The sequence below is a fragment of the Balaenoptera musculus genome, chromosome 3 (assembly GCF_009873245.2).
Source record: "Balaenoptera musculus isolate JJ_BM4_2016_0621 chromosome 3, mBalMus1.pri.v3, whole genome shotgun sequence".
NCBI lineage: Eukaryota > Metazoa > Chordata > Mammalia > Artiodactyla > Balaenopteridae > Balaenoptera > Balaenoptera musculus.
In genome coordinates, this window is record NC_045787.1 from 135017916 (window position 1) to 135043796 (window position 25881).

The 25881-nt window shown below is 45.9% G+C and overlaps 1 protein-coding gene across 2 annotated transcripts in view; it reads left to right on the top strand.

Annotated features, from left to right (window-relative positions):
* SLIT3 (slit guidance ligand 3) overlaps nucleotides 1–25881 on the top strand; it is a 618363-nt gene that overhangs the window by 388765 nt on the left and 203717 nt on the right. For both annotated transcript variants that reach the window (XM_036848363.1, XM_036848365.1), the window contains exon 5: nucleotides 14287–14358. In XM_036848363.1, the coding sequence (XP_036704258.1) occupies nucleotides 14287–14358 (72 nt within the window). The remainder of the gene's footprint in view (nucleotides 1–14286; nucleotides 14359–25881) is intronic.

Genomic DNA, 25881 nt, shown 5'->3' on the forward strand with positions numbered 1-25881 from the left:
GCCTCCCTCTTGGTTTTTGTCTCTCTGTCTGCCAGTCTTTCTCTCTCTCTCTCTCTCTCTCCCTCCGTGTCTCTCTCTCTTCCCTGTGTCTCTCTCTCGTATCTTATCTGTCTATCTATCCATCCATCCATCCATCTATCTATCCATCTCTATCCCTCTCTGCTTGCATTCTCCTGCCCACCAACCATTGACTTCAAAGGAGATCTCTCATTCATGGAGGTAGAACCCATGATAGCCTCCACACCAGCATAACAGAGGCTGCCTCTCTGGTTCCACCCCCTTGATCCTTGAACAACCGCCTTCACTCTGGGATAGGAAAACGGTCTTGCCTCCAGCAGCCGGCTCCATCTGCACAGGTGACCTTCATTTCCTAAGAGGTGACATCATACTTGCTGTCCCAAGTCGTCCTCTCCCAGGGACTGTGTCTTCTCACTTACTTCGCTTTGACCTGCAGCACCTAACTCCCTGGGTACATCGTGATCACCGTATTAATGGTGACCCTTCGTTGAAACGTAAGCCCCAGGACAGTTTTCACAGGATGGTGAAGAGTCTCTTCTCAGGAGACTAACCGCAGCCGGGAATTTGCTTTAGTAGCAAAGTCAACTGGCCTTCCCACCTTGACTGCTCTCAGCCTTTCCTCTGAAGGCTGTTTCCTGCATGGCCCTGGACCCCTTGGAAGCTCACGCAAGTCCCCAGCTTCCCTTGGAAGGTGGAGGACTACTTTGGCTTGTTCTGAGTCTGTGCAGAGGCAGCTGGATCAACAGTCTGCTCTCAGCCCAGAACTGTGTTGTGTTGAGGCCAGTTCCCAGTCTGAACCCTGCCTGGGCTGTGATCTTAGCCTCTCCTCCCTGCTGTACCACCAGCTGCCTTCTGGCTCTCCTTCTTCTTCTTCCTCTTGATGGAAATCTCCTGCCCAATTCTCCTCTAGACAGCAGTGACTGCACAGCCAACCGTGTCCAGCCAGCTTCCTAGGGGGGTTACAGGCAGCTGTGCGGCTTTCACCTCTGTTCCTCTCTCTGCCGCCCCACCCTCTCCATCCCCAGGAGAGCCTGGGAGATTCCAAGAGATTGAGTCTCCCTGCAGGACCTTAGAAACACAGCTTTGAGTGGGACACAATTATTGCTTCCTTTGATATTAAGCTTGACCTGGAGTTGCTGTTTTACAGTTTTAGAGTTCCTGTGTAATATTTTATGGGACAAAGGAGGCAGGGGTTTTCTTGTCTTCAACTCAGAGTGTTTGCAGACTCGAATAGATGCAAGCAGTACTCATAATAATTAGTATTTATTAAGTGCTTATGATGAGCCATGGCAACAAGCAAAGAGCTCTGAACTCATTAGGCATTTTATAATAATCCCCTGACACTTCACTGTCCCCATTTTACAGATGAGGAGACTGAGGCTCAGACAGGGTAATTACTCATGCAAAGTCACACAGCTAGCAAGAGGCAAAGCTGGAGTTCACACCAAGGTCGTCCAGGCTCCTGAGCCATCTTTTTGATACTGTGCCTCACTGCCTCCCGGGACCTTGACCATATGCAGGACTTCTGGGCTCAGGTATGAAAGGAAAGGAGTTGAGTTGCCAGGAAGAGTGTGGTTCAGGCTGCAATCAATGCACAGTCTCAGAGAGGCCAGGGAGGTGTTTCCCCTTTTTTCCCTCTCCCTCCCCGACCTCTTACCGTGGAGGTCCTGTCCTCTTTGCCTGGGACAGGGGAGTTTATTGTATCTGGCATGAGACTAGTGGCGGCAGTCTCATGTTTGTCACTAATTAATGTCATCTTTGCGGTTTGCTGGGTTCTCCCAGCGCTCACATCCCTTGTCTGGTGCCTTTCAAGCTAAACGGCCAGAAGCAGGTCTGGGATTAAATATTAGTGTTAACTTCAAACTTGGTGTAAATCTATTGAACTGCATCTATTTTTACATAAATAAGCCAGAGAACAGCATCTATTCTCCTTTCGTCAATACCAGGACAGCCACAGGTGTGAGTTATTAGCAATAACTGTAATTGCTTTGAGTGGAACAGTAAATAGCGCAAGGGTCATGATGAGAAATGTCCTTCTAGAGTATTAACATAGCCTAATGCCTTAAGCTGCTATATACTTCATCCAACACTGGGCTTCCAGAAGCTGGCTTTGCAACTCAAGAGCGCTGAGCTCTTGCTGAATTGCTTTCCTGCTTCGGTAGAAGATAATTTTGAGCCTTTCTGAAACCACATTGATTTTATTGGCAGATGGCCCCTGGGATAGCATCTCACCTTCACCGTAGAGATTTCACTTGTTTGATGGGGTTCTGAAAAGTTACAAGAAAGAACAGGCATATACAAGCCACGTTTCCTTGGGCTGCAGCCCTGCGTTCCGAATTCCAGCCTCTGGACGGCTGCAGCCCAAAGCAGAGCCCGCTCCTCTGCCCCTGCCGCCTCCCAGGTCTTCAAGAAAACAGGATGGATCGCAGAAGAGTAACCCCAGTGCTGTATCCCCTTAAGTGTGGGAGGGAGGAATTGTTCAGTCCACAAAACGTTAGTCTTAGCATCAGGCACGCACACGGCATCCAGAGGAATGTGCAAAGAACTCTTTCCTCATCATCAAGTTGAACATTTAAGGTTACAAGGGGTGGACATTGGAAAGTGGCTTCAACTGCTCCCAGACTACAGTCGCGGCTTGCTCTGGGCTGCCTCTCTCCTTCCCACCCCCGCTTCCTCCTCTCCCACCCCCGGCTTGACTTCTGCTAATCCTCAGGCTCCTTGAGGGCTTCCAGATCTTTTAGACAGTTCGGCGGTGAGGAGACTGATCACAGAGCAGATTATCGCAAAGATCATCAAAACTTCCTCACCGCCAGTCATCCCCTTTTGACATCTCCTGCAGCTTGAGGCTCAAAGTGTCTCCTTCGGCAGCTGGAGTTTCATTATCTTATATTATCCTAGTCTCCACGAGCGCCAGAAATCAGAAACGGGGAGATGAAACATTGTCAGGCACACAGCCTCTTTCTGGGTCGAATCCACTTTCCAAATCTGTTGCACCCTCTCAGGCCAGGTTTAATCTCTGTCCCCCAAAACCTAATTATTCATCTGCTTAGCCTACCTTCCCAGTATAATTGCTTATTCCCACGCTTCAGCTCAGCTCACTAAATGCTTCTCAGTTGGAGAATTTACCTGTGGCTCCTTAGAATGCAAGCCTATTCTAGTGGTGTTACTTCACACGCATGATACTCCATCAGGCAGGTGGAGGTGGGAAGGTACAACAAGAAGCCAGAGCTCTTTCTAATCTAAATGGACAAACTGGACTTGGAAAAAAAAAATCCTCATAGCTTGAGATTTATTCTCTATCATCCTTGAACCAGGCAACGGCATGAAATCATTTCAACTATTTCTTTTATCCATTCAACAAGTATTTTTTAAGCTATGCATCAGGCCTTGTGCTTAGCAAAAGTCCCTGACCACATGAAGCTGATAATTTAGTGGGGGGTGGAGAGGGCAGTGGGGAAGACCATGTGATCTGACCAGCTCCACCTCTGGTCAGCGTGTAGGTCAGCAGCAACAAGCAATCTTTCCAGATCCAAACTCACTTTACCTGTGTGCAGGCCCCTCATTTGCCTTGGTAAAGGCAAGTTAAACAGTGCCCTGGGACGGAGTTAAAAAGACCACCCTGGAGAATGATGTGCCATCTCGCTGGAGCTTTCTTTTTCCGGCAAAGTGTAGAAGACATGGAAAGGGGATTGCGTCCATTACAGATGCACTCCCTCCTTTCTGGTGCCAGCAGAAATGGGCCCAAGCGGTAACTGAAAATATACATTTGGAATCCACAAGAAAAACACGTGTAGAAAGCAGGCTAGCTACCCTCTTCATTTTTGCTAATTATTGCACAAGCAGATCTTCACCTATGGGATGCTGTGCCTCAGAACTTCGGCCGTCAGGACACCGTCTGGGAGGCAAATGAGGGTACTCGGGTCAGCAATTAATCACGAAGCAGACCAAGTGCACACGCTTCATTTCAGAACAATTCCATAAACGCTCCCCCCACCCCCTCACTCGCAAGGTTTCATCTCCTAATTGCAAAGGCTTTTGGGCATGGGAATGTCTTTGTGAAGAAGAGCAGACTCAATTTGGGCCATCTCTCTAAAGAAGACAAGGACGCTTCTGCAATTAATCAGCAAATGCTTGGCTCTAGCGTTCGGCCAAAGGATCGATTTACATAAAGCTACTTCTCAAGATGAATTTGCCTCTCCCTCGACTCCTCCCGCATGCCCCTTGTCCAGCCAGCATTAGACATGCTACTGGATTTCAGATTGACAGTGTCAGCTACGACAATCAAATTAGGGATGAAAGCCTCAGAGGGTTGCCGAGAGAGGGACGGAGGGGAAGGAGGGGGTGGGAACAGTATGTCAGCCAGGGAGGAGGATGGATTGCACAGAAATGGGCTCCCTTTCCCAAACTCCATTGGGCAGGCACACAGCTTCAAACAAAGGAAAATAAGAAAACACCAATCTCCATCTTTTTGAACCGAGTGGACCACTCCTCCCACCCCAACCAAGATTGACAAATCAAAACAAAACGTCCCATTGGGGGGAAAAAAAAAAAAAAAAAAGTTGGCAGGGGTCTGTCTCAGGTACTTGATGAGATCCTTATGATCAGATGATTTCCAGCACCAGATTTCTGCACATGACATAAGGATACCTGAATCACAGTTTTACTCCCTGAAGGGTACGTTGGTGATGAACCCACAGACTCAAGTCAGATGCCAGTAGTTGGAATCCTGGTGATGTTTTCTGGACCATTTAGTGACACAGGGAAGTCAGGACCAGAATAGAAGGCACAATTGAGCTGATAATTAGAACTCCCCAATTCCGTCTAATGTAACTGATTTGTCACTAAATTGTGATAATCCCAGAGATTAGTATACTGTTGAGAAGCTAAGCCTCTGTACCACTGGCTGGAGATGATCAGTCAATTATATATAATGCTATTTCATGAACACAAAGAGCCTTAGTTGGAGTTGCATATGATAATTAAATGCAAAAAGCTTCTATTTGGACTGGAAGTATTGGTTATATCCTGTCAGCCCTAGAAGGGTGATGGTTTGGAAAGACTCAGATTAATTCCTATGGCTAGAAGGAGATTCTTTGCTCCCAGGAGGGATGGCTGAATGACTGGAATATTTCAATTCATGACTTGCTTCCCCAAGTCCAGAAGTTTCTATCTTGACTGGCTCCCTTCCACATTTCCTATTGGTAACCCAAACCCCCCCGCCATGCCCCCGCCACCAAGCAGTCCTCCACTGGGCTCCTTTAGATTGGCTCCAACACCTAAAACTCTTTCTCTCTCTCGGCAATGAGTGGACACATAGCTACAGCATCCAGCTCCTAGCCTTACCCTAAAACTGCACTGTCTAATACAATAGGCATCAGCCGCATGTGGCCATGGAGCACTTAGAGGATGGCTGGCTCGAATTGAGATGTACATAAAATACACACCAGATTCCAAAGACTTGGTATGAAAAAAGAATTGTGAAGTATCTCACTAATATATTTTCATATTGATTTCATATTGAAATGATTATATCTTGGGTATGTCAGGTTAAGTTAAATACTTTATTATAATATTCATCTCAACTGTTTCTTCTTATTGTTTTTAATGCAGCTGAGAGAAACATTTTAATTGCATCGGTAGCTCATATGATACTTCCATGGGACTGCACTGTTCTAGAATTAGTGGGTCTTCCCTGGAAGGGTGCTGGCCTCCACACCCTTCAGCCCTTGAAGTGTTTTGTTGGTCAGCACAGAGGGTTATTTGGTTTTGACTTGGGGGAAATTAATTTAAATGGGCCCTGCATTCCCCTAGCTCACCCCCTCACGATTATTATTGTCCGTATTCAGCCTGCTTTACTCATTTGCTTTAACCTGCGAAACCCTAATACATTTGAGCCTGTGGTCTCTGGAACGTCTGCCCAGAAAGGGTGCCCACACTAGTAACTACTCAGATAGTAAACCAATAACCCTCACTCCATTTGCATCCTTTTGTAACAGCTCGTAGCCCTCAGCCCCTCAGAAGATCCTTAAGTTCCACTGTGCTTGAACACCAGGTCTTCGTCTGCAGTCACGGCTCTAGATCTGCCGCTCAGCCTGGCTGCGTCGTTCGGCTCACTACCTGCCCTCCAGTGATTTCTCCCCTAGATCGCAGCCGTCCTAGAACACTGTAGGAAATCACTTGTCTGTGAGGCCCTGCCAGGAATGTCCTCATCTCAGTCAAGCAGAGTCTCACCTGCGCGTTTGGGAGGGACAAAGTGCTTGGTTTGCCTCTGCCATATCTCTGAGATCCCAGGGAGGGGTGTAACCACCCATGAACTCTTAGTTCTTCCTAGGTCAGCCTCCAAACTGGGCCCCTGAGTGGCTTTCTAAAATATAGATTAGATGTTGTCACTCTGCCTGTCTCGGCCTCCCCCTGTAAGGAGACCCTATCCATCCATCATCTATCTATCTATCTATCTATCTATCTATCTATCTATCTATCTATCTATCTATCTATCTATCTATCTATCTACCTGCCTGCCTACCTACCTACCTATCCATCCATCCATCCACCCATCCATCCATCCATCCATCCATCCATCCATCCACCCACCTACCTACCCATCCATCTATTTATCTATCTATCTATCTACCTACCTACCTACCTACCTACCTACCTACCTACCTACCTATCTATCCCATGGGCATTTCGCCCAACACCAGCAGGGTCACACCTGAGACACAGGAGGCCTTTGCATCTTGGACCCAAGCAGACTAGATACATAAAGAAGTAGGGTGCTATGTTTGTTAACCTCATGCTAATGAAATGAAGATAGTGATTTGCATTTATATCCTGCGTTCAAATATAGAAAGCACTTGCTTGTCCATTATCTATAATGCTTATCCTAATATCACAGAAGTACAAGTTGAGGCTTAGAGAATTGTATTAATGCTCGTAAAGACACGCAGCTAGAACATGAACTTAACACCTAATCACATACATTAATCATTCTACCCATGTTCTCAAACTTGCCCAAAGTGTCCAGAACTCATTCCCAAGGTTTCTGATTCAGTAGGTCTGGGATGGGTCCTAGGAATCGGCATTAAAATTTTTTTATTATGGAAAGTTTCACTCTTGTGTAAAAGTCAAGCACAGATTATAAATGTACCCCCTTTTTACCCATCACTCAGCTCTAATAAGTATCAACTCATGGCCAATCTTGTTTCATCTATACTTCTACCCCGTTCTCCCTCTTCTATATTATTTTGAAGCAAAATCCAGACATCATTTCATCCTTAATGATTTCAGTATGTATCTCTCAAAGATAAAGACATAAATGAAAAGAACAATAATAGCATAGCAAACATATCAAAACACAATACCATGATCATATCTAAATTATTTTAAAAACCAGGGATCTGTATTTTTTTCAAAGCATCATCAGTAAATTCTCATCAGGTAGATGGTGAGCCCCACTGTGAGAACAGCTGCCCTGTGCCATGACGACTCTTAATAACATTTTCAAACTGTCCTGATTTTTATCAAACTGCCCACTTTAAAAGACAAATCCATGGACTTCCCTGGGGGCACAGTGGTTAAGAATCCACCTGCCAATGCAGAGGACACGGGTTCGAGCCCTGGCCCAGGAAGATCCCACATGCCACGGAGCAACTAAGCCCATGTGCCACAACTACTGAGCCTGTGCTCTAGAGCCCGCACACCACAACACTGAAGCCTGTGCACCATAACTACTGAAGGCTGCACGCCTAGAGCCCGTGCTCCGCAACAAGAGAAGCCACCTCAGTGAGAAGCCCGCGCACTGCAACAAAGAGTAGCCCCCGCTCACGGCAACTAGAGGAAGCCCGCGCACAGCAACGGAGACCCAATGCAGCCATAGATAGATAGATAGATAGATAGATAGATAGATAGATAGATAGATAGATAGATAGACAGACAGACAGATAAATAAAATCCAGAATACTTGATGAAACAAATCTGCATCTCTGCAAGTCCCAGTGATTCAGATTGGCATCTTTCCCTTTCCCTGCCTACTAAAAACCAGAAAAGATTTTGGACTTCGAGTAAAACAAAACTGTGAATTATTTTCCTTGGTGGTTAGGGACAATCTTGCAGTGTGAATTTAGATACAGTCTTCCTTCTTGTTGAAAAGGAAAAAACAGTGAAACTTCAGCTCTTATTTTTTGAGGTGTCTAGATGTTCATGTTCATATAAAGGAGTCTGTTTATTTGTATCTGGGGTCAATGAGATGCAAGTTCCAGGAGGACAGAAACTTGGTTCTGTTCACTTCTGTGTCTCAGTAGTGTAGCACGTAGTAGGTGCTCAATTCATTTTTTTGTTGAGTGAAGTAAGAATCTGAACTGGCATTTAATCCACCAATATTAAACGCCTGAACGCTATGACTAGGACTTTTCTAATGAGCTTATCAAAGAAGGCACAGTGGAAGGAGCTCTTATTGAAATGTTTCATTCAGTAACTTTTTCACATCAAGGGAGCAGGCAGTGTCAACTCTTGCTGCAGTGAAATATTAGAAACCCAGCTGGAGCAGTGGGAAATCATTGTTTTCATCCCCCATTGATACTTTGGAGTCTCTGGGTCTCTGAGATAGGTGGCATTTCTTCCAGGAAATGATTCAGGTACTCCACTATAATCTCCCTCAGACAAAGGATGCTATTAGCTGGACACTCAGCTGGAGGTACCAGGGCTTCCTAGCTGGGACATATGTTTGGGGCTCATTTGGTTTTGACAGTGACCCAACTGCAAACATATGATCTTGCTTATTAAGATAAATTGCCTGCACAAGAGATTTACCTTTTAAGATAAATCCTCTCTGAAGCCCACATTGTCAGATCCCCAGGGAATAATTTTTCCTGCATCTCTGTCCCTCCTGCTGTATAAAATAAGGTAAGCAAAACAATATCTTTCTCTTTGGTTCCTAGAGCAGAGTGATGTGTCATAGTTACCATATTTGAGGAGTTGGGGGTAGGGGAGCAAGGTTCAGCTTTGTATAGGATGGTAGCATTGAGAGTCCAAGAAATTTTAGATTCGTAGATTATCCCTCAGAAATGAAATGAGTTTGGATTGATACCTACTGCACCAGTGGGCGGTTTCTTCCTACTAGGCAGTGAGTGACTAGGAAAGTAATTTCAATACATACTCAGGCCAAAGAGAATCAGAATCGCAATTCACTGCCCTGATCCCAAAGCCAATAAAGAATTCTAAATATAAATGCTTTTAGATCATCCCCTCTTTTAGTTTGGCTAATCAAGAGTTGATGGATTTTTTCTTTTTAATGTTACTAAAAAGGCACTTGATTGGTCTTAGTGCAAAAGGTTTGGGGAGGTAGATAAAGAAGGTACCAGATTGGGTTGCTCCAGTTTTCTTTGCTCAGTTGCTTCCCACCCCCTACCATGCATGGCCTCTTGATCCTTGATCCTGGATATGTCATCTTTCAGGGGTGATTTTTTTTAATCTTCTGAGATTAAAGATTTTTTTAAAAAATCTTTCCTGATTTAAGAAAACTGACCTTGAAGCCTTCTTATGAAATGCTTTGGTTTGGATCCCTTGGGTTCCCTTTGCTGACATTGGCCTCCATCTCCTGATTCTTTGGACTTTGCTGCTGAAAGTTGTGGCTGGAACTTCTTCAGCAACCTGTCCTTGAGTTGCTAGAGTCACTTCATCCAGCCTTATGGAGAACAGGCAGAGCCAGGGAATTTGCATTTCTCCTGGGTGGTCTAACCAAGGACTGTCTGATGCTGGGCTACAAAGACCCAGATCCCTTGGTTAGAGACAGGAGCTCCCAGGGTGTGGGGCTAAGACCAGCACTTTACCTAATTGTCCTTTATTTCCTTCTCCATCCTATTTCCTCCATCCCTTACTTGCCTCTCCCAGGAGTACTTTGTGAATCCATCACTTGGCCAAGCATCTGCATCTGAGCGAGCCCAACCTAAGACAGAACTTTACTCCTGAATCAAACTCTTCTGTTTTATCCAAAAGAATCTGGAGTCAAATATGGATACTCGTATCTAGATGATAGATGAGAGGAAGTTTAACCTCCCTCAGACTTTATGGAAAGAATATTAGCAATGTTTGTATGTTCTATTCTTTGCAGAGTTGTAGGCCTATGTCCTGAGGATAGTGAAAAGGGACATTTTCAGCGATGCAAATCCAGGGGTAAATGGAGGGAAAGTCCAAGAAAATACATGCAGCCTTTCACTGAATGCCTCCAGGGTTCCAGGTTCTGTGCAAAGTATACACATACCAATTCATTTCATCCTCAGTATTAATCTGCAAGAGATCAGTAAAATTAATAGCCTCACTGTAAAGATGGAGAACCTGAGTCATAGAGCATTTCAGTAGTTTGTGTGATCATAGAGCTAATAAGTGGCTCTATCCACTTCCCACACAAGAATTCCCCAATTCTTGAGGAACTTCCAAGTCCCATTCTGTACCTTCGGAATAATTCGACATGGACCTCTAGGAGCCATAAACTGCCATTTAACACAGACAGGACTTTCTGGTAGCATGAAGGTGACTGAGACAAACACGTTGTCCCCACCAGAGCAAAAAGGAGAGCATTTTCCTGCTTCTTGCCTTGCCTGGTAAACATGGGGAGGTAGGGGTGGGGTGAAGGTGGGGACTGTCATTCACTGTTGCTCTGAGAACAAAGCATGTCTGACATTGCAGGGAGAGCCCTGGGAAGCATTTCAAAAGCTCCACTGGAACTAGACAACCTTTCAATCCATTTATCAAAGCGTCTGCAGTCCCTGTTTCAAGGTAGATGAAGCAATAATAAATTTGCGAAGAAAGTTAATCTGTGTCCAAAGCATTTTAGTAAATTAAAAAGGGGGGGATGTTGGCTGGAAGGGGGATATATTGGTTCTTGCCAACTCCTATTTGACTTACTGTCTCCTTAATAAGTTCTCTCTGGTCTGATGTTTTTGGATGGAATAATCAGCCGGTTAATCATTTTCCAGAAGCAGGAAAATGCACTTTAGCTAATGCAGTTCGCCTTTCTTTCAGAATCCTAATTATTTAAAAAGGCATCCCAATCGGGAACCCCACTTCCCAACCAAGAAAGCCTTTTCCACCAGCCATCTTCCTTTATTTCCCCAGAAAATCCCAGCTCACCATTCCTTCTCTCACCCTACTCCAACCTCATCCTGTTCATCTAAGGTTAAAAAAAAAAAAAAAAAAGCAAGTTCCATTTCCCTGGTCACTTCTGAGCATTTTCCCGCAGGAAGAGGGAGGCACTAAACCCCCAACAAGCAATTGGCCGGAACTAGGCTCTTGGGCACTACGGATAGATTTTGTTATTTTTATTTAAGTGTCAGCCGAAAATGGTGGCTCTTGTCTCTCTCAAGGATAGTACTTAACAATAGCTCCATGCCCTGGCATCACGCTGAGATAAACACACTATTAGGAATCCTCACAAAGGCCCCGAGATAATTGTGAAGGGACAGTTACCGAAAATGAAGCACCCAGACCTGAACCCTCCTCCACGCCCCATCAGTAACACCGTTAAAGCTGTCAGTTTGTCAGCCCACTGGAGGTATTTATGAAATCAATATACAATCCTGCAGATGGATGGCAGCGGTATTGTTAGCCAGAGAAGAGAGGCTCAATGGAAAATAAAATTAATAAAATTTACAAGCAGATTGTCATGGGGAGCAGATAAATTCCCTACAATCTACGGTTTTGCTCAATTACGGCAGGAGGAAAGCCATGGCAGGGAGACGGAAAGAGCTGTGCTTTAAACGAGGCTACTGAAAGTAGGAGCAAGACGGGGTATATTTACAGCGAGAAAATAGTGAACAGAAACCCAAGTGGCCATCCCATCCAAGTGCAGGATTTTGTCTGTGTGACCGCTTTCGTGGGAGATTGCCCAGCAACTCCATCAGATTTTTCTGCTTAAATACAGCTGTCCTTTCTTCATCCCGCTGTACTGCAAACCAGAACCCTCATACAATTGCTGTTCTTTCAGTATACCGGTGTGCCTTAAACTCAAAGGGTTAATGCATAATTGGGATATGTACCCCTTCATCTGGCTTCCAAGGGTTTTTAGATTTGATCGTTCTAAACCTCTCTCCTGTTTCCCCCACCTGCCCCTGATTTTGCTCATTAGCCGTTTGCTAAAAGTGTGGCCTGAGCTGTTTCCCAGAGCGGCCAAAACTAGCAGCCGAGCCTGGGAGGCTAGCAGGCAGGGGCTTGCTGTCCCGGAGACCAGCCTTCACTTGACAGAACAGACTGGGCCCATTGTGGCTGCTGGAGCCTTGGGTATAGCCCAGATGCCTGGTGGAAATTGCATTAGTCAGATGACAGGACCTGGGCCCCCTTCTCTTGGAGGCTGATGGAGAGCAGAGGAGTGGCCTTGGTGACACTGCCTGACCTCTACTGTCATCGTGGGCTTTGTTCAGCGCCCCGACTCCAGGCTGGAGCCCTGCTCATTGAATCAGGCCCGGCCAGGGGAGCCTGCAGTGGGGCTCACTGTGCATTTGAATTTACTTATATCAGTCGCAGGCAGAGGAAACTGGATTTGAGATGGGGAGCATCCTGTTATTCTGCCCCAGAATTTCTCTCTGTATTCATCTCTGCACCCTACCCCAACTCTGAGCCTTGCCTTGGTATCTAACAGTGGCCCCAGACAATCCCCACGTGTCTTGAGCTTTAGCCCGCCACTCAGAGTGTGCCCGCTCAGCTCAGCCGATGAGAGCAGAAAAATGGACGCCTCTCTTCTGCTTCCTGTGTTTCCTCCTGCTCCCTGGCAAAATGGTGATTTAGAGGGCCCAGGTTTTAGTGGAGGATGGTCGTCTGACCTCTCTTTCCAAATATATTTGGAGTCATCTATAGCTTTTGATTAGGTGCCTGTGGAAAATCAGTGTGGGAGTGTCCATCCGTCTCTAGGACAACACGGCAATTTAAGACGTGTTTACCCTGTGACCCAGAATATTCTCCTATAGGACTGTATACCAAGGAAGTAGCTGTACAAGTGTCCTCAAAATGTGTGGGCAGGAAAATTCATCCTGGTGTTTCCTTAAATGGCAAGTAAATAAATACCTAGCAACGTGGGATCATATAGCCATCTATAGAATTGGATGATACACAGCCATTAAAAATGTTGGCATACATGTGCTGTTAATGACAGGAACAGATGTTCTCAATATAGTATGCGAAAAAAGAGGTTAAAATGGACTACATACTATGAGATCATATTGGTAAAATTTATATATATATATATTACTCCTAATTGGTAACAGTGGTTGTGTCTGGGTAGGTAATTTTTTACCTTAATATCTGAAGCTTTTTGTGTTCTTTTCAAAATAATGGATATATATATATATATATATATATATATATATATATATATATATATATATATATATATATATATGATTGATACACATATATATGCTTGATTACTCACTAAGACCCCAAGCAAGCTTGGGGTATGAATGAAAACAAGTGCATGTGTTTGGTCCAGCAAAAAATAAAACCGGAAAACAAAATGAAAAAAAAAAAAATGCATGGGTCTTAGGAAAGGATATTGAGGCTTTGGGTATTCTTAAAGTGGACACTGGTACAAGACTTGGGTTTGAGCCAGCTTCAGGACCTGACACTTTGTCCCTTCCCCTCCCTGCTCAGAGCAACATGTTAGCATTGCTAAACGCTACATGAGGTACAGTGGGACCCCCATTTTGGGCGGGTTTGTGGAAATGCAATTTGGATTCATCATGCCTGTCACTAACACGATCCAGGTGGCCCCCAGGGGTCTCTCTGGGGCTTTAGAAAAGCAGAGAGGGTCATCCCCCATCAGAAAGTCAGGATGGCCAGACTCCATTCCAATCTCAGATGACAAAGGCAGAGAGAGTCCCTGAGAAGATGGGAGATGGAGTGGTGTTGACCCTGCCGTGGGGGAGGGGCGCTGTGCCGGAGGCGGAGGAAGGGGTCACCTCTGGGAGGTGGCAGAACAAGAGAATTGGGTGTAGTGTGTGTGCAACAAATAACCCAGCACTTGGCTCGTGGCCTGGAGGTGTGAGACCACCCACAGAGCCCGCCCTGGAGGCGAGCCGCTGGCCTGGTAACCATTTCAGCAAGGCCATCGCTAGAAGAACAATGTGAAGGCTTGTAGCAGCCTGGGGCCTGAGACTAAACAGTCCCCCAAACACTCCTGAGCTCAGAGGCAGCCTCCAGAGGGGTTTTGTTATCATAATGAGATGCAGATAAAGCCGGGCCTGGGTCCTTAATGCCTGTGCCTCTTCTCTTCTTGTTTAGAGATCTGAGCGAAAACCAGATCCTGGGGATCCCGAGGAAGGCGTTCCGAGGCATCGCAGACGTGAAGAACCTGTAAGTGATGTTTTTTGTTGCTTCGCTGCAGATGTGGTTCTCTGGCCAGAGCAGGGCTGAGGGACACGGGACAGGGAGGTGGTATCCCCGTGCCTTGTGCCCTCAGTCCAGGCGCCTTTGAGACAGATTGAGGGGTGTGCTTAAGTGGTTTCCAGGGAACACACGTCGAACACCACGGCAGCTCCAGGGAGTCTTGTTCTTCTCTGGAGATTTGTCCCCAGGTATGAACGTAGAGTCCCAGACCTGAGTCACAGCCTGGCCGCACTCTGTGGGCCTGGGGCTCAACTCAGCTTCTCCCAAGGTCATTACCTTCTATAAAATGGGGATGATAGCCTGGTGGGGTATTGATGCAAACGAGAAAATGTTTTTAACGCTTAGTGCCTCGTACATAGTAAGTGTTCTGTAAATGGGAGACAAAGATGCCGAAGATCATGATGGTGAAGGTCTCACTGTTAGTAATAGGATCTTATGAGGGAGCGTCAGGACTTGTGTCCCAGGATCATGGGGAGACATAGCCAGATCTACTGCACTAGGTGCTTGCGGTTTTTCTTAATTTTTATTTTGAAATAATTATTGATTCACAGGAAGTTTCAAGAATAGTAGACTAGCCTGTGTACGCTTTTACCCAGTTTTCTCCCAGTGGTAACACCCTGTATAACTCTCATATAATGTTAAGCCAGAAAATTGACATGAGTGCAATCCACAGACTTTATTCTTCAGATGTCCCAGTTTTACACGCGCTCATTTGTGTCTGTGTGCACACATGTGCGCATGTGCAATTCTGTGTCATTTTATCACGTGCAGATTCCGTTGCCCATTACTGCAACTGATGCAGAACTGTTCCATCACCACGCTTTTGAACTTGCCAAATAACCTTGTTGTTTCCTACCTGGCCCCCACTGTCTGCTGCTTATCATGACTCCCAGGCCCTTCCCTTCACGAGGAGCGTGCCTCCTGAATTTTCTATCCACACCACTGTGCCCATGTGTTTGGAGAGGGATACAGAGGAGGCATTTCTGCCCACTGACCTCTTCCACAGGCTTGCATCCAACTTGAGAAGTCTTGAAGGAGATTGTTTTAAAAACTGCTTTAGCTCTTAGTTTTCCCTGTAAGTACTGCAGAGATTTTTGGCGTGCTGGGAAGCTGATGTTGGCTTTCTGATACAAGCTATGTGCCTCTCCTTTGCTGAGACCGAGCAGAAAGCTTTAGGTGTTTAACATGCAAAGCACACCAGAGGGCAGAGGCATCTGGGGTGGAAGGAGCAGGGAACAGAGAGCACTTTGCAAGGGGCTCCAGACAGCAGGCTACCCATTGCTTCATCTGGGAGCATTTGTCCAGAAACAGGAGCGGGCCGGGAGGAGCAGACAAAGCTGCAGAAAATGTGACTCGAGATCGTGCACATAAAGCAAAACTAAGAGGTTGTGTTGATTAGCATCCCAGAAAAGCAAGACGAGAGGGGAACTTACAGATCCAATAAAACCCCACAGATTAGCAGTGAGAAAATTGAGGACCAGAGAAGGGCAGTGACTAATTTAAAGTCAACCAGCTTCTTGATGGTTGAGCCCTAAATTAATATCTTGCATACATAAAGTGGTATATCTATCCTATCTCATGGCTCTAATTTTAAATGGGCCAGTTAATAAAAAAACATATTGTGGTGATAGATATGCAGGACTGTGTAATTACCAACTACATTTTTGATTCTCAAGAAAGTGATTCAGTCTCACAGTGGTCCTCAATAGTTGCTGGGGTTTGGGGGGGTTATTGTTGTTGTTTTCCTGTACTGTCTCTAACTTCACAAAGGCCTCAGGAGCTAAAAGTGTTAAGAGTCCGCAAACTCAAGAACTACGGACGGGCCCTCCTTCTCCACCTGGATGTGTGTCCTAAACAGCAAGGATCTAGTGGGACAGGGGAGGAGAGTAAACTCACTGCTTAAAGGATGAATTAACCAACAAAATGAAAGGGGTTGATTACTTTATACTTCTAATCAGTTCACTCAGCATACTCTGGGGGGCCAGAACCTCTAAGACCCAGAAGTGTAATTCTCAGGTGACTTACGGTATAACTGGGGACAAGAAACGTGCATACGAGAGGAAGTTTAGTGATTTAACAGTCCACAGCAAAATGGGCCAATGAGTGGCCAGGCATTATGAAGGACTGTCAGGGCTCACAGAAGAACAATAGCTTTGGGCAGTGTCGCCCAAAGGGTGGCTATCTGATAAATCTGTGTCTGGTTCCCAGCTGTTCTGCGTACTGAGTCTGTGACCTCGGGTACAGTACTTGACACTTCTGAGCCTAGATTTCTTCCACAGGGAGAGGAGGATAAGAATTGTACCTAACCTCGGGCTTCCCTGGTGGCGCAGTGGTTGAGAATCTGCCTGCCAATGCAGGGGACAAGGGTTCAAGCCCTGGTCTGGGAAGATCCCACATGCCACGGAGCAACTGGGCCCGTGAGCCACAATTACTGAGCCTGCGCGTCTGGAGCCTGTGCTCCGCAACAAGAGAGGCCGCGATGGTGAGAGGCCCGCGCACCGCGATGAAGAGTGGTCCCCACTTGCCGCAACTAGAGAAAGCCCTCGCACAGAAACAAAGACTCAACACAGTCATAAATAAATAAATAAATAAAAGAACGTGAATTTCTTAAAAAAAAAAAAAAAGAATTGTACCTAACCTCTTAGCGGTTTTGTGAAGGTGAATGAAATGATGTGTATGAATAACTCAGTACTATGCTTGGCATGGGGAAGGTGCTTAGAAAGTTCTAGCTACTATTACTGCTGTCTTCCTTTGTTGTTGTTATAATTGTAAAGACTTTCGCGGAGCCCGGAATGATGATTGGAATTTGCTGAGTGAACAGGCAAATAGTGTGTGCAGAGTGGGGAGGCAAACCTATACAAGGTGTGTTTTAAGGGACCTTCGCCGAGCCGTCTCATGGGAGTGGGGGGATTATGAGGCGGAGTAATAGGTGATCAGGTCAGAAAGAGAGGTGGGGACCAGGTGGTCACGAGCCTCGCCTGCAAGGCGTATGGACTTTAGATGTAGGTACTGAGAAGGTGGCTAGCTTCCAATCTGGGAAAGGTCATGATGAAAACATTGATTCTGGAAGAGGAACCTAGGACAGGAGAAGGTGGAAGAAGGAGGGGGGCGGTGGGAGATGAGGCCGTGGTCCAACGTGAGGGATCAGGGCTCGCAGTCAGGAATGAAAGGAGGAGACCCCAGTAAGATGCCAGTGGGGACCAAGGCAAGAGAATTGGCAATCCACGAGTTACTAGAGGCCGGGGAAAGGAAGGGGAAAATGATAAGTTCCATATTTAGATGACACAGAGAATGATGGCAAATTCTTATAGTCATTCATCCAGGCAGCCCTCAAAATGTTTTTTGAGCTCCTACTAAATGCCAGTTCTGGGGGTAAATGCAGGAAGTAAGATATGTATCTGTGAGCTCTGCCTTCTTGGAGCTCCCACTCCACAGAGGTTGAAAGAGCGGGGGAAGAACCAGGCTGGAAGATGATGAGTTGAGTGTAAAGTAGTGTCACGTCTTCCACAGGCAGTGTGGATGGAGCGTCTTCCATGTGTTGGTGAACTTGACATCCTGCCCTGTTTCTACTGGTTATGTGACTTTGGTCTGTGACCACAGCTACATCTCTGGTTTGACTAAGAGAGAGTGAAATTAAATAATCTTGTGGCCTTAAGAGAAAATGAAGTGTGGGTAATTGGAGATATAGGACCCAAGCTGAGGAACAAGTTCAAGAAGGGAGGCATCTGGGTAAAGGTTGATGACTGAAGTTGTGCATTTAAATATGCGTCAGTACGTGTAAAATACGAGATGCTTTGCAGAAATTAAGTTTGTATAAAACCTGTTAAGGAAATACCCTCCTCCGACCAGACCTCAATTACCCACTTGTAGGGATTGTCTCTTTCATGAGTGGTGAATTTTAAACCTCAGGAATGTACATCCCTGTCATCGATCTGTTTATAAACCACCTGCCAGCCCTCGAACCTTCTCCATCACCTTGTGTGAGCTCAGGGAATAGAACACTCTTCTACTTGTTACTTAAGTAACATAGGAGAAGATGATAAATTATTGGAATGTCAGGCTTGAAATGACAACTGGGCCTATTCATGATACCATATGCTTCATTAAGAGGAAAAAATCAAGGATTGGCTATTTGTTGTTTATAATTTTGTAGTTTTTTTTTAATTAATTAATTAATTAATTAATTAATTTTTGTCTGTGTTGGGTCTTCGTTTCTGTGCAAGGGCTTTCTCTAGCTGTGGCAAGCGGGGGCCACTCTTCATCGCGGTGCGCGGGCCTCTCACTATCGCGGCCTCTCTTGTTGCAGAGCACAGGCTCCAGACGCGCAGGCTCAGTAGTTGTGGCTCACGGGCCCAGTTGCTCCGCGGCATGTGGGATCCTCCCAGACCAGGGCTCGAACCCGTGTCCCCTGCATTAGCAGGCAGATTCTCAACCACTGCGCCACCAGGGAAGCCCAATTTTGTAGTTTTGATATGGATTTTCTTTGCTTGTCCTGACAGTCCCCCTCAAGAAGGAAGAGACTGTGTTACCCCCATTTTCCAGATGACAAAATTGAGTTTTGATCAGTGTGTATAATTTTGTAAAAGTCAGCAGACACCATTGGGCCTAGGCCTCCGCACTTAGCTTTCCCTTAGTAAGCCACTCAACCGTCTTCTGGACTTAAGCCATAGACATTTCTGTCTACCCAGAGTGCTCCCTACTCAGCCATGCTAGCAACAGGAAAAAGGAAAGAGTAACCAAGGAGGCTGCTGGCAGTTGGAGGCCTGATTCACAGAGACAAGGAGGCAAGCATACAGCTGTTGTCAGAGCCAAGAGAAAGGACCCAGGGGGGTGTTTGAACCTTGTGGGAATGAGGCGCCACAGGTGTAATACTGGTGCTGGAGGGATTTGGCGCCCTGCCCCTACCCATGGAGCGGAAGGAAACCCCTAATTGCTTCCTGCTTCTCCAGAGAAAAGAGAAAGTAATTAGCTGGGGATACCACTCTCTGCAGTTACTAAAAGCTGGTTTTATGGGCTGATCCCGCTCTGCTGCCTGTCTGGGAGGGGGGAAAGGTGCTATATTTAAAGGGAGATGAGATGGATAGATTGATCTGGAGAAAGAGGCACTCAGGTAGACTGACCGGAAGATAGACCAACACTTGACATGCCAGTATTCCCTGCCTACCATATGCAAATGCAGTGCTAGGGATTGGGGAAGACAGTGAGAAAAAGAAGGGGAGAGAGAGAGAGAAGAGAGAGAGAGAGAGAAATAATCGTAAGACATAGAGATAGGGGGAAAAATGAATTGGTCAAAAAGAGGGATGACAAGCCACAATCCAACAAAGCATAATAAGAAGAAGGCAAAACCAGTATAGATTGTTTTTTTAAAAATGCCCCCTTGCTCTGTCTTTCTCAGCAGTTATGTTTTCCTCTGTTTTTCAGTTTCTATTTGCGAGGACTCTGTAGGACATGCATTCCAGAGGGGAAAATCAATAACCCCTGTCTCTGCCAGCTAGCAAAATTTGGAACTGATGGTTTCAAAACAAAGCTGGGCAGGCGGCCTTTGTGTTTCCTAGTTAGTCTGAGTTGCTGCACTGCCCTCCCGCTTCCTGAGATTAATGAGGGCTGTCTCGGCCCCCGTGAGCAGGCGGTAATCTTGTGTGTGTTTGGGCGGAGAGGGTGGAGGGATGGGAAGTGCCCACTGGTTGGTGGCATCTCTGTCTGCTAATCTCAGCAGCCGTTCACTCCATCACTGCACCTGCAACAGAGTTCACGCTCCTGGTCATGCCCTGCAAGACTCTACACGGTCTGGGTCCCCTCTCACTCATCTTGTGCTTCCCATGCTCCAGTCCATCCCTGAACACCCCAAGCTCCTTCCTGCCTCCGGGCCTTTGCACTTGCTCCTCCCTTTGCGTGGGATGCTAAGCCCTCGGACCTCCGCACAGTTGGCTCCTTCAAATCGTTCAGGTCTCATCTCAAACATCACCTCCTCAGAGTGGCCTTCCTTGACCCATCTAAAGCAGCTCCTCAGCCCCCACTGCCCTTCCTCTCTATCCCACTACCCAGTTATATTTATTCAGAGCACTTATCGCCCTATGAAATGATCTTGTTCATCTATTTGTCACCCTGTCTCTGGATGTCACACAGAATGAACATGTGTACACAGGGACCCTGTCTGTCTCAATCACTGTGGAATCCCCAGTGCCCAAATGGCTCATGGCAGAGAATAAGGTGGACTAAGAACAAATCCAATGAATGTATTTGTTCTTTTGTTCCTCAAGTATTTGTGGTTGGCCTATTACATACGAGAAATCATGCATAATTGTTAAAATGCTTAATATGAAAATGATATTATAAAAAGAATAAGACACCGTCCTTGCACTTGGAGAACTCACAGTGTGGTGAGGGGGCAGACTAGTAAATCAGTGGTTGCAGGACAGGGGCCAGGATTCCATTGGAGGTAAGGACAAAGACGTGGGAAAGCCCAGAGAGACAGGCCTGATTCTGGCTTCACTCAGGAAGTGACATGAGTTGGGTCTTGAAGGATGAGTAGGAGTTCACCCAGGGGAAGGGCATTCCAGGCAGAAGGAACAGCATATGAAAAATCACCAACCTGTGCAAAGGGACAGAGGTATGTGAAAGAGTTGAGGCTTGTCAGAGATTTGTGGCTGGAGCCCAGTGAGCAAGGAGAACAGGGAAGAGGCTTGAGGTTAGTGAGACAGGAGGTGGAAGATGGGGGAATGACGGTCAGGGAGGACCTTGAATGCCTGATCCATATGGCAGTGGCAAGGGGGAGCCAATGAAAAGGTTTTAGTAGGGGAGCGGTGTGATCGGATTTTCATTGCAGAAAGACAGGTCCAGCATCAGTGGGGAGGGTGAATCGCTGAGAAGCAGAGACTGGAGTCAGGGTGGCCAGCAAGGAGACTCGTGCAGTTGGTGAAAGCTTAATAGTCCTGAATCAAGCAGGCAAAGCGGACCTAAAGAGGCAGCGGCAAACTGCAGACACCCACGGGAGAAAGCCAGCAGGCCCTGGCAGCCGACCGGACGGGTGAACTGAGTGCTTGTTCACCAGGGCTTAGCGGGGCGGAGCCAGAGGACGGGAGTTGCACCTGCCTCTCCTGATGGAAGCGATGCTGCGTCTTAGAAGGGGGATTTGGGAAAATCTGCTCGCAGGAGACCAGCGGATGCTGACGCGTCACCTTCCCGAGGTGCAGAAGGTTTTCTAGCCTCTCCTTCTTTTGCATTCCTGACTGCGTGTGTCGGGTTCAGAGGTGCTACTGGAGGGAGTTGGACGGCACCCCAGTTTGCTAAGTGCCACCCAAATAAGCTGTCTAAAGAAAGGGATCACAGCAGCCTGCCTGGCTGCCTGCCCCTTCCTCCCTCCCTTCTCCCCCACTTCCTCCCTCCTCCCTCCCTTCCCCGCCCCTCCCTTCCTCCCCTCCTTCCTTCTTTCTTTCCACTCTCCCATTTTTCCATTCTTCCTTCCACAGACCATCATTGAGCCCTTACCCTCGCCAGGCCCAAAGCAAGTCCTGCAAAGAAAAAGATGAATAAGCACAGTCCCTGCTTCTTGTCACAGAGGGAGGCCAACAGATACACAAAGAGTGTATATAATATGATAAATACTCCCCTAGAGCACTATTCTCTCTCTGCCCCCATGGCCACCAATGTAAGTGCTCAATAAATACCAGTTGATTTATTAAAGTAAATCCTCTGAAATGAGAACAGTAGTAAAAGAAACAGGTAAATTAGACTCCATCAGTCTGGAAAAGATATGATACAGTGTTGTCCAAAGGCAGGATGATGGTGGTGGTAACTGCCCCTTCCCAGAAATTGCGCCTAGAATTGGAAGCTGTATAGGCAACACGTAGAATTCCTTCCAGGCCAAGATTACACTGTTTTATAGATTGTGTTAGAGGTCCTCTGTTGGGCTTTGGATATTTCTCATAACACCCCACCCTAAGTTCTAACTGCCTTCTTTCTGAGTCATCTTTCCCCTCCAACAGCCTGCAAGCTATGCAGAGGGAGAAGGTGAGTCTGTCTTCCTCACTGTTTTATTCGGAAGAGTTAGTTTTATGCCTGGTTCATAGTAGGTGCTCAATAAGCAATGAGTAAGTGGGTGACTTTCAGAACAAAGAGACTCCAGCATTTAGAGGACGGCTAAAACCCTGAGTGAAAGAGCATGATGACTTCTCAGAGCAAAGAAGAATAAAAGCAAAGCTGCAAAAACCAGCTCAGAGAGGCCTTCCTGTTTTTTCAGGGTAATGGAGACCATTTATTCTGGCTCCAGCACTAAAATTTGTTATCTGGGACATTTTTATTTGTAGGCAAAATTCTTTTTTTTTTTTTTTAAATTCTTTTTTCTAACTCATCACAGATACTTAACACCTCTGAGCACTAAATGCACATCAAACAAGGGGTTTACAACAAGCATGTAAACTAGAATCACATCTTTCCTGTGTCCTGGCAAGAAGGCACGGTGATTCTGGGCCCCTCTGAGTTAAGTTTAGCGGTCCTATAAGACATACACTGTTTTTGTTTTTGTTTTATAAATTTATTTATTTTATTTATTTCTTTTTGGCCGTGTTGGGTCTTCGTTGCTGCGTGCAGGCTTTCTCTAGTTGTGGCGAGCAGGGGCTACTCTTCGTTGCGGTGCACAGGCTTCTCATTGCAGTGGCTTCTCTTGTTGCGGAGCACAGGCTCTAGGCGTGCAGGCTTCAGTAGTTGCAGCACGCAGGCTCAGTAGTTGTGGCTCGTGGGCTCTAGAGCACAGGCTCAGTAGTTGTGGTGCATGGGCTTAGTTGCTCCATGGCATGTGGGATCTTCCTGGACCAGGGCTCGAACCCGTGTCCCCTACATTGGCAGGCGAGTTCTTAACCACTGCACCACCAGGGAAGTCCCGAGACATACACTGTTGACCTGAGCTTTTGCCTGGAGATTTGTAGATCCAAAGAGAAATGAAACGGTCTTAAGAAGAGGGGAGATGATTGTTACAGTAGAGATCATACTTTGAGACTCTAGTAGCTATTGCTGTTCTGATTCTTTGTCTCATCGGAGTCAATGTAATAGAGTGATTAAAAGTATGAGTTTTGGAGTCAGACTTGATATTTGCTTTTAATTCCAGATTTGCTGCTATGACTTATGTGACTTTAAGCAAGTGACTTACCTTTCTGAGCCTCAGTCTCCCAATCTGTATACTGGAAAAAGTACTAGTGAGAAGTAAAATAGGGAAACTATGTGTCTTACATATGTGCATAATACTACTTTACGGTTTGCCCAAAGCCTTCATTGGTATTATCTTGTTTAACTAATGCAACAGCCCTGCCAGATCATTAGGGACAAGTTTATTAGCCTCTAGGTATAGATGGGGAAGTTGAGGCTCAAAGAAATTCAGGAACTCTCTCAAGGCAACAGAGCTAGTCAGTGGCAAGGCTAGGACAAGTCTGGAGTCTCGGTTAGTGCTTTTCTGAGTGGTTAGCTAGGAAAAGCTCTGAGATTTGACAAGCACAGAGTGATGGCTTGTAGGAAACAGCAGGTACAGATCAGTGGGGAACACTGGAAGAGCATTTGTGGTTTCCAGCACCAGCCAAGATCCCAGACAGAAGCACGCTGTGACAGTCATCATTGGGACAGTATTTCTGAGAAGACCATCGAAATTGTCTGAAAGTGTGAGTTCTTTTTTCTTTTTTTAATTAATAGACTTTATTTTTTAAGAGCAGTTTTATTAGGTTTATGCAGGAATTGAGTGGAAAGTGCAGAGTTGCCATGTACCGCCTGTCCGCACACCCCCATGCACAGTTTCTCCTATTATTAACACCTTGCATTAGTACGGTACATTAGTTGCAATTGCTGAACCAATATTGATGCATTTTAACTAAGATCCATAGTTTACCTGAGGGCTCACTCTGTGGGTTTGGACAAATGTATAGTGACTCGTATCCTCCATGGTAGTAACGTACAGAAGAGTTCTCTGCCCTAAAAACTCCCTGTGCTGCACCCATTCATGCCTCCCTCTCTTATGTTAAGCCCTGAAGTATGAGCTTTTAAATGTACAGGTAAACCCCTTCATCTTTCACAGCCCTTCACAATAGCTTACTCAACAGTGTGAGTCTTCCTTTTTTCTTCTTTGAGAGAGGGTAAGGGACACCCTGCAAGTTTAAGTGCCATAGAGCAAATCAGCAAGAAAGCCAGGACCAGGAAAGTCTCATAGCCTGAGGAAAAAGTATAGCAATTGCTTCTCCTTCAGAGAAGAGCTATGATTCAGAGAACCTACCCAGGCCTGGGGTTATGTATAAACTGAATCAACTCTGAGGATGTTTAGATGATGGTTAAGTATTCAGGTTCCTCAGTCAGGCTTCCTAGAGTCAACAAACCCTGACTTTTACCACCTATGTGATCTTAAGCAATTACATAACTCTTTCTTAGCCTCAGTTTCCCCATACGTTAAGTGGAAATAATATTACTCCCATCATGGGGTTGTTATGAAGATTACAAATAACTTATTATTGCTGCCTTTATTCCATCTCTGAGAGTTAATTTGCCTCAGATTATCATATCTAATGGACTAAATCTTCCCTTCCTAGACATATACATACCCCAAAACAAAACTTATATTTATGATGTTCTGCTCCAAAGTAACCCCAACTCTGAAAATTGTAACTTCATCACACCTTCTCTTCTTTCATCCAGTGGGGCTGCCCTGTTCTGGTTTATGGCTTGTAATAGGCCAGGGACAAAACAGTTCAGATCAAAGGAAGGTGTACCTTCCTCACCCTGTTCCCTCCCCCAGTCCCCATCAAGACTCAGAAAGTACCGAAGAGCCCAGGAATTCTGGGTTTGGTCACAGATCTACTACTAACTGCTGCCTATTTGAGATAGGCTGATTGACCCCCCAAAGATGTGCACATCCTATTCTCCGGAATATGTGACCATGTATCCTACATGGCAAAAAGGACTTTGCAGATGTGATTAAATTAAGGATCTTGAGATAGATTATCTCAAGATAGATTATTATCCTGGATTATTATCCTGGATAGATAGATTATCCTGGATTATTCCAGTGCACCCAATGTAATCAGAAGGGTCTTTACGAGAAAGAAGACATGCGCTGGCAGCAGAGGGAGAAAAGACCATGTGATGCAGGGAATGAGGACCCACCTATCCTGGAGGATGCAAGGAAACAGATTCTCCCCCAGAGCCCCCGGAAGGAACGCAGCCCTGCTTATGCCTCAACATTAGCCCAGTGAAACTGATCTAGAACTTCTGACCTCCAGAATGCTAAGAAAATACATTCGTGTTGTTTGTTGTAGACCACTAAATTGGGGGTAATTTGTTCTGGCAGCAATAGGAAACCCATACTAACACTGACCTCAGGCTGCCACTTAACCTCTTGGTCTCAGTTTCCGAGTCTGTTAAAATAAGTCATTGACACATTATGATCAGTGGATTTCAGTGTGCATACTGAGAAACTCTAGTACTCCAAGAGCCCACAAATAAAAAGTAGCTTTTCAA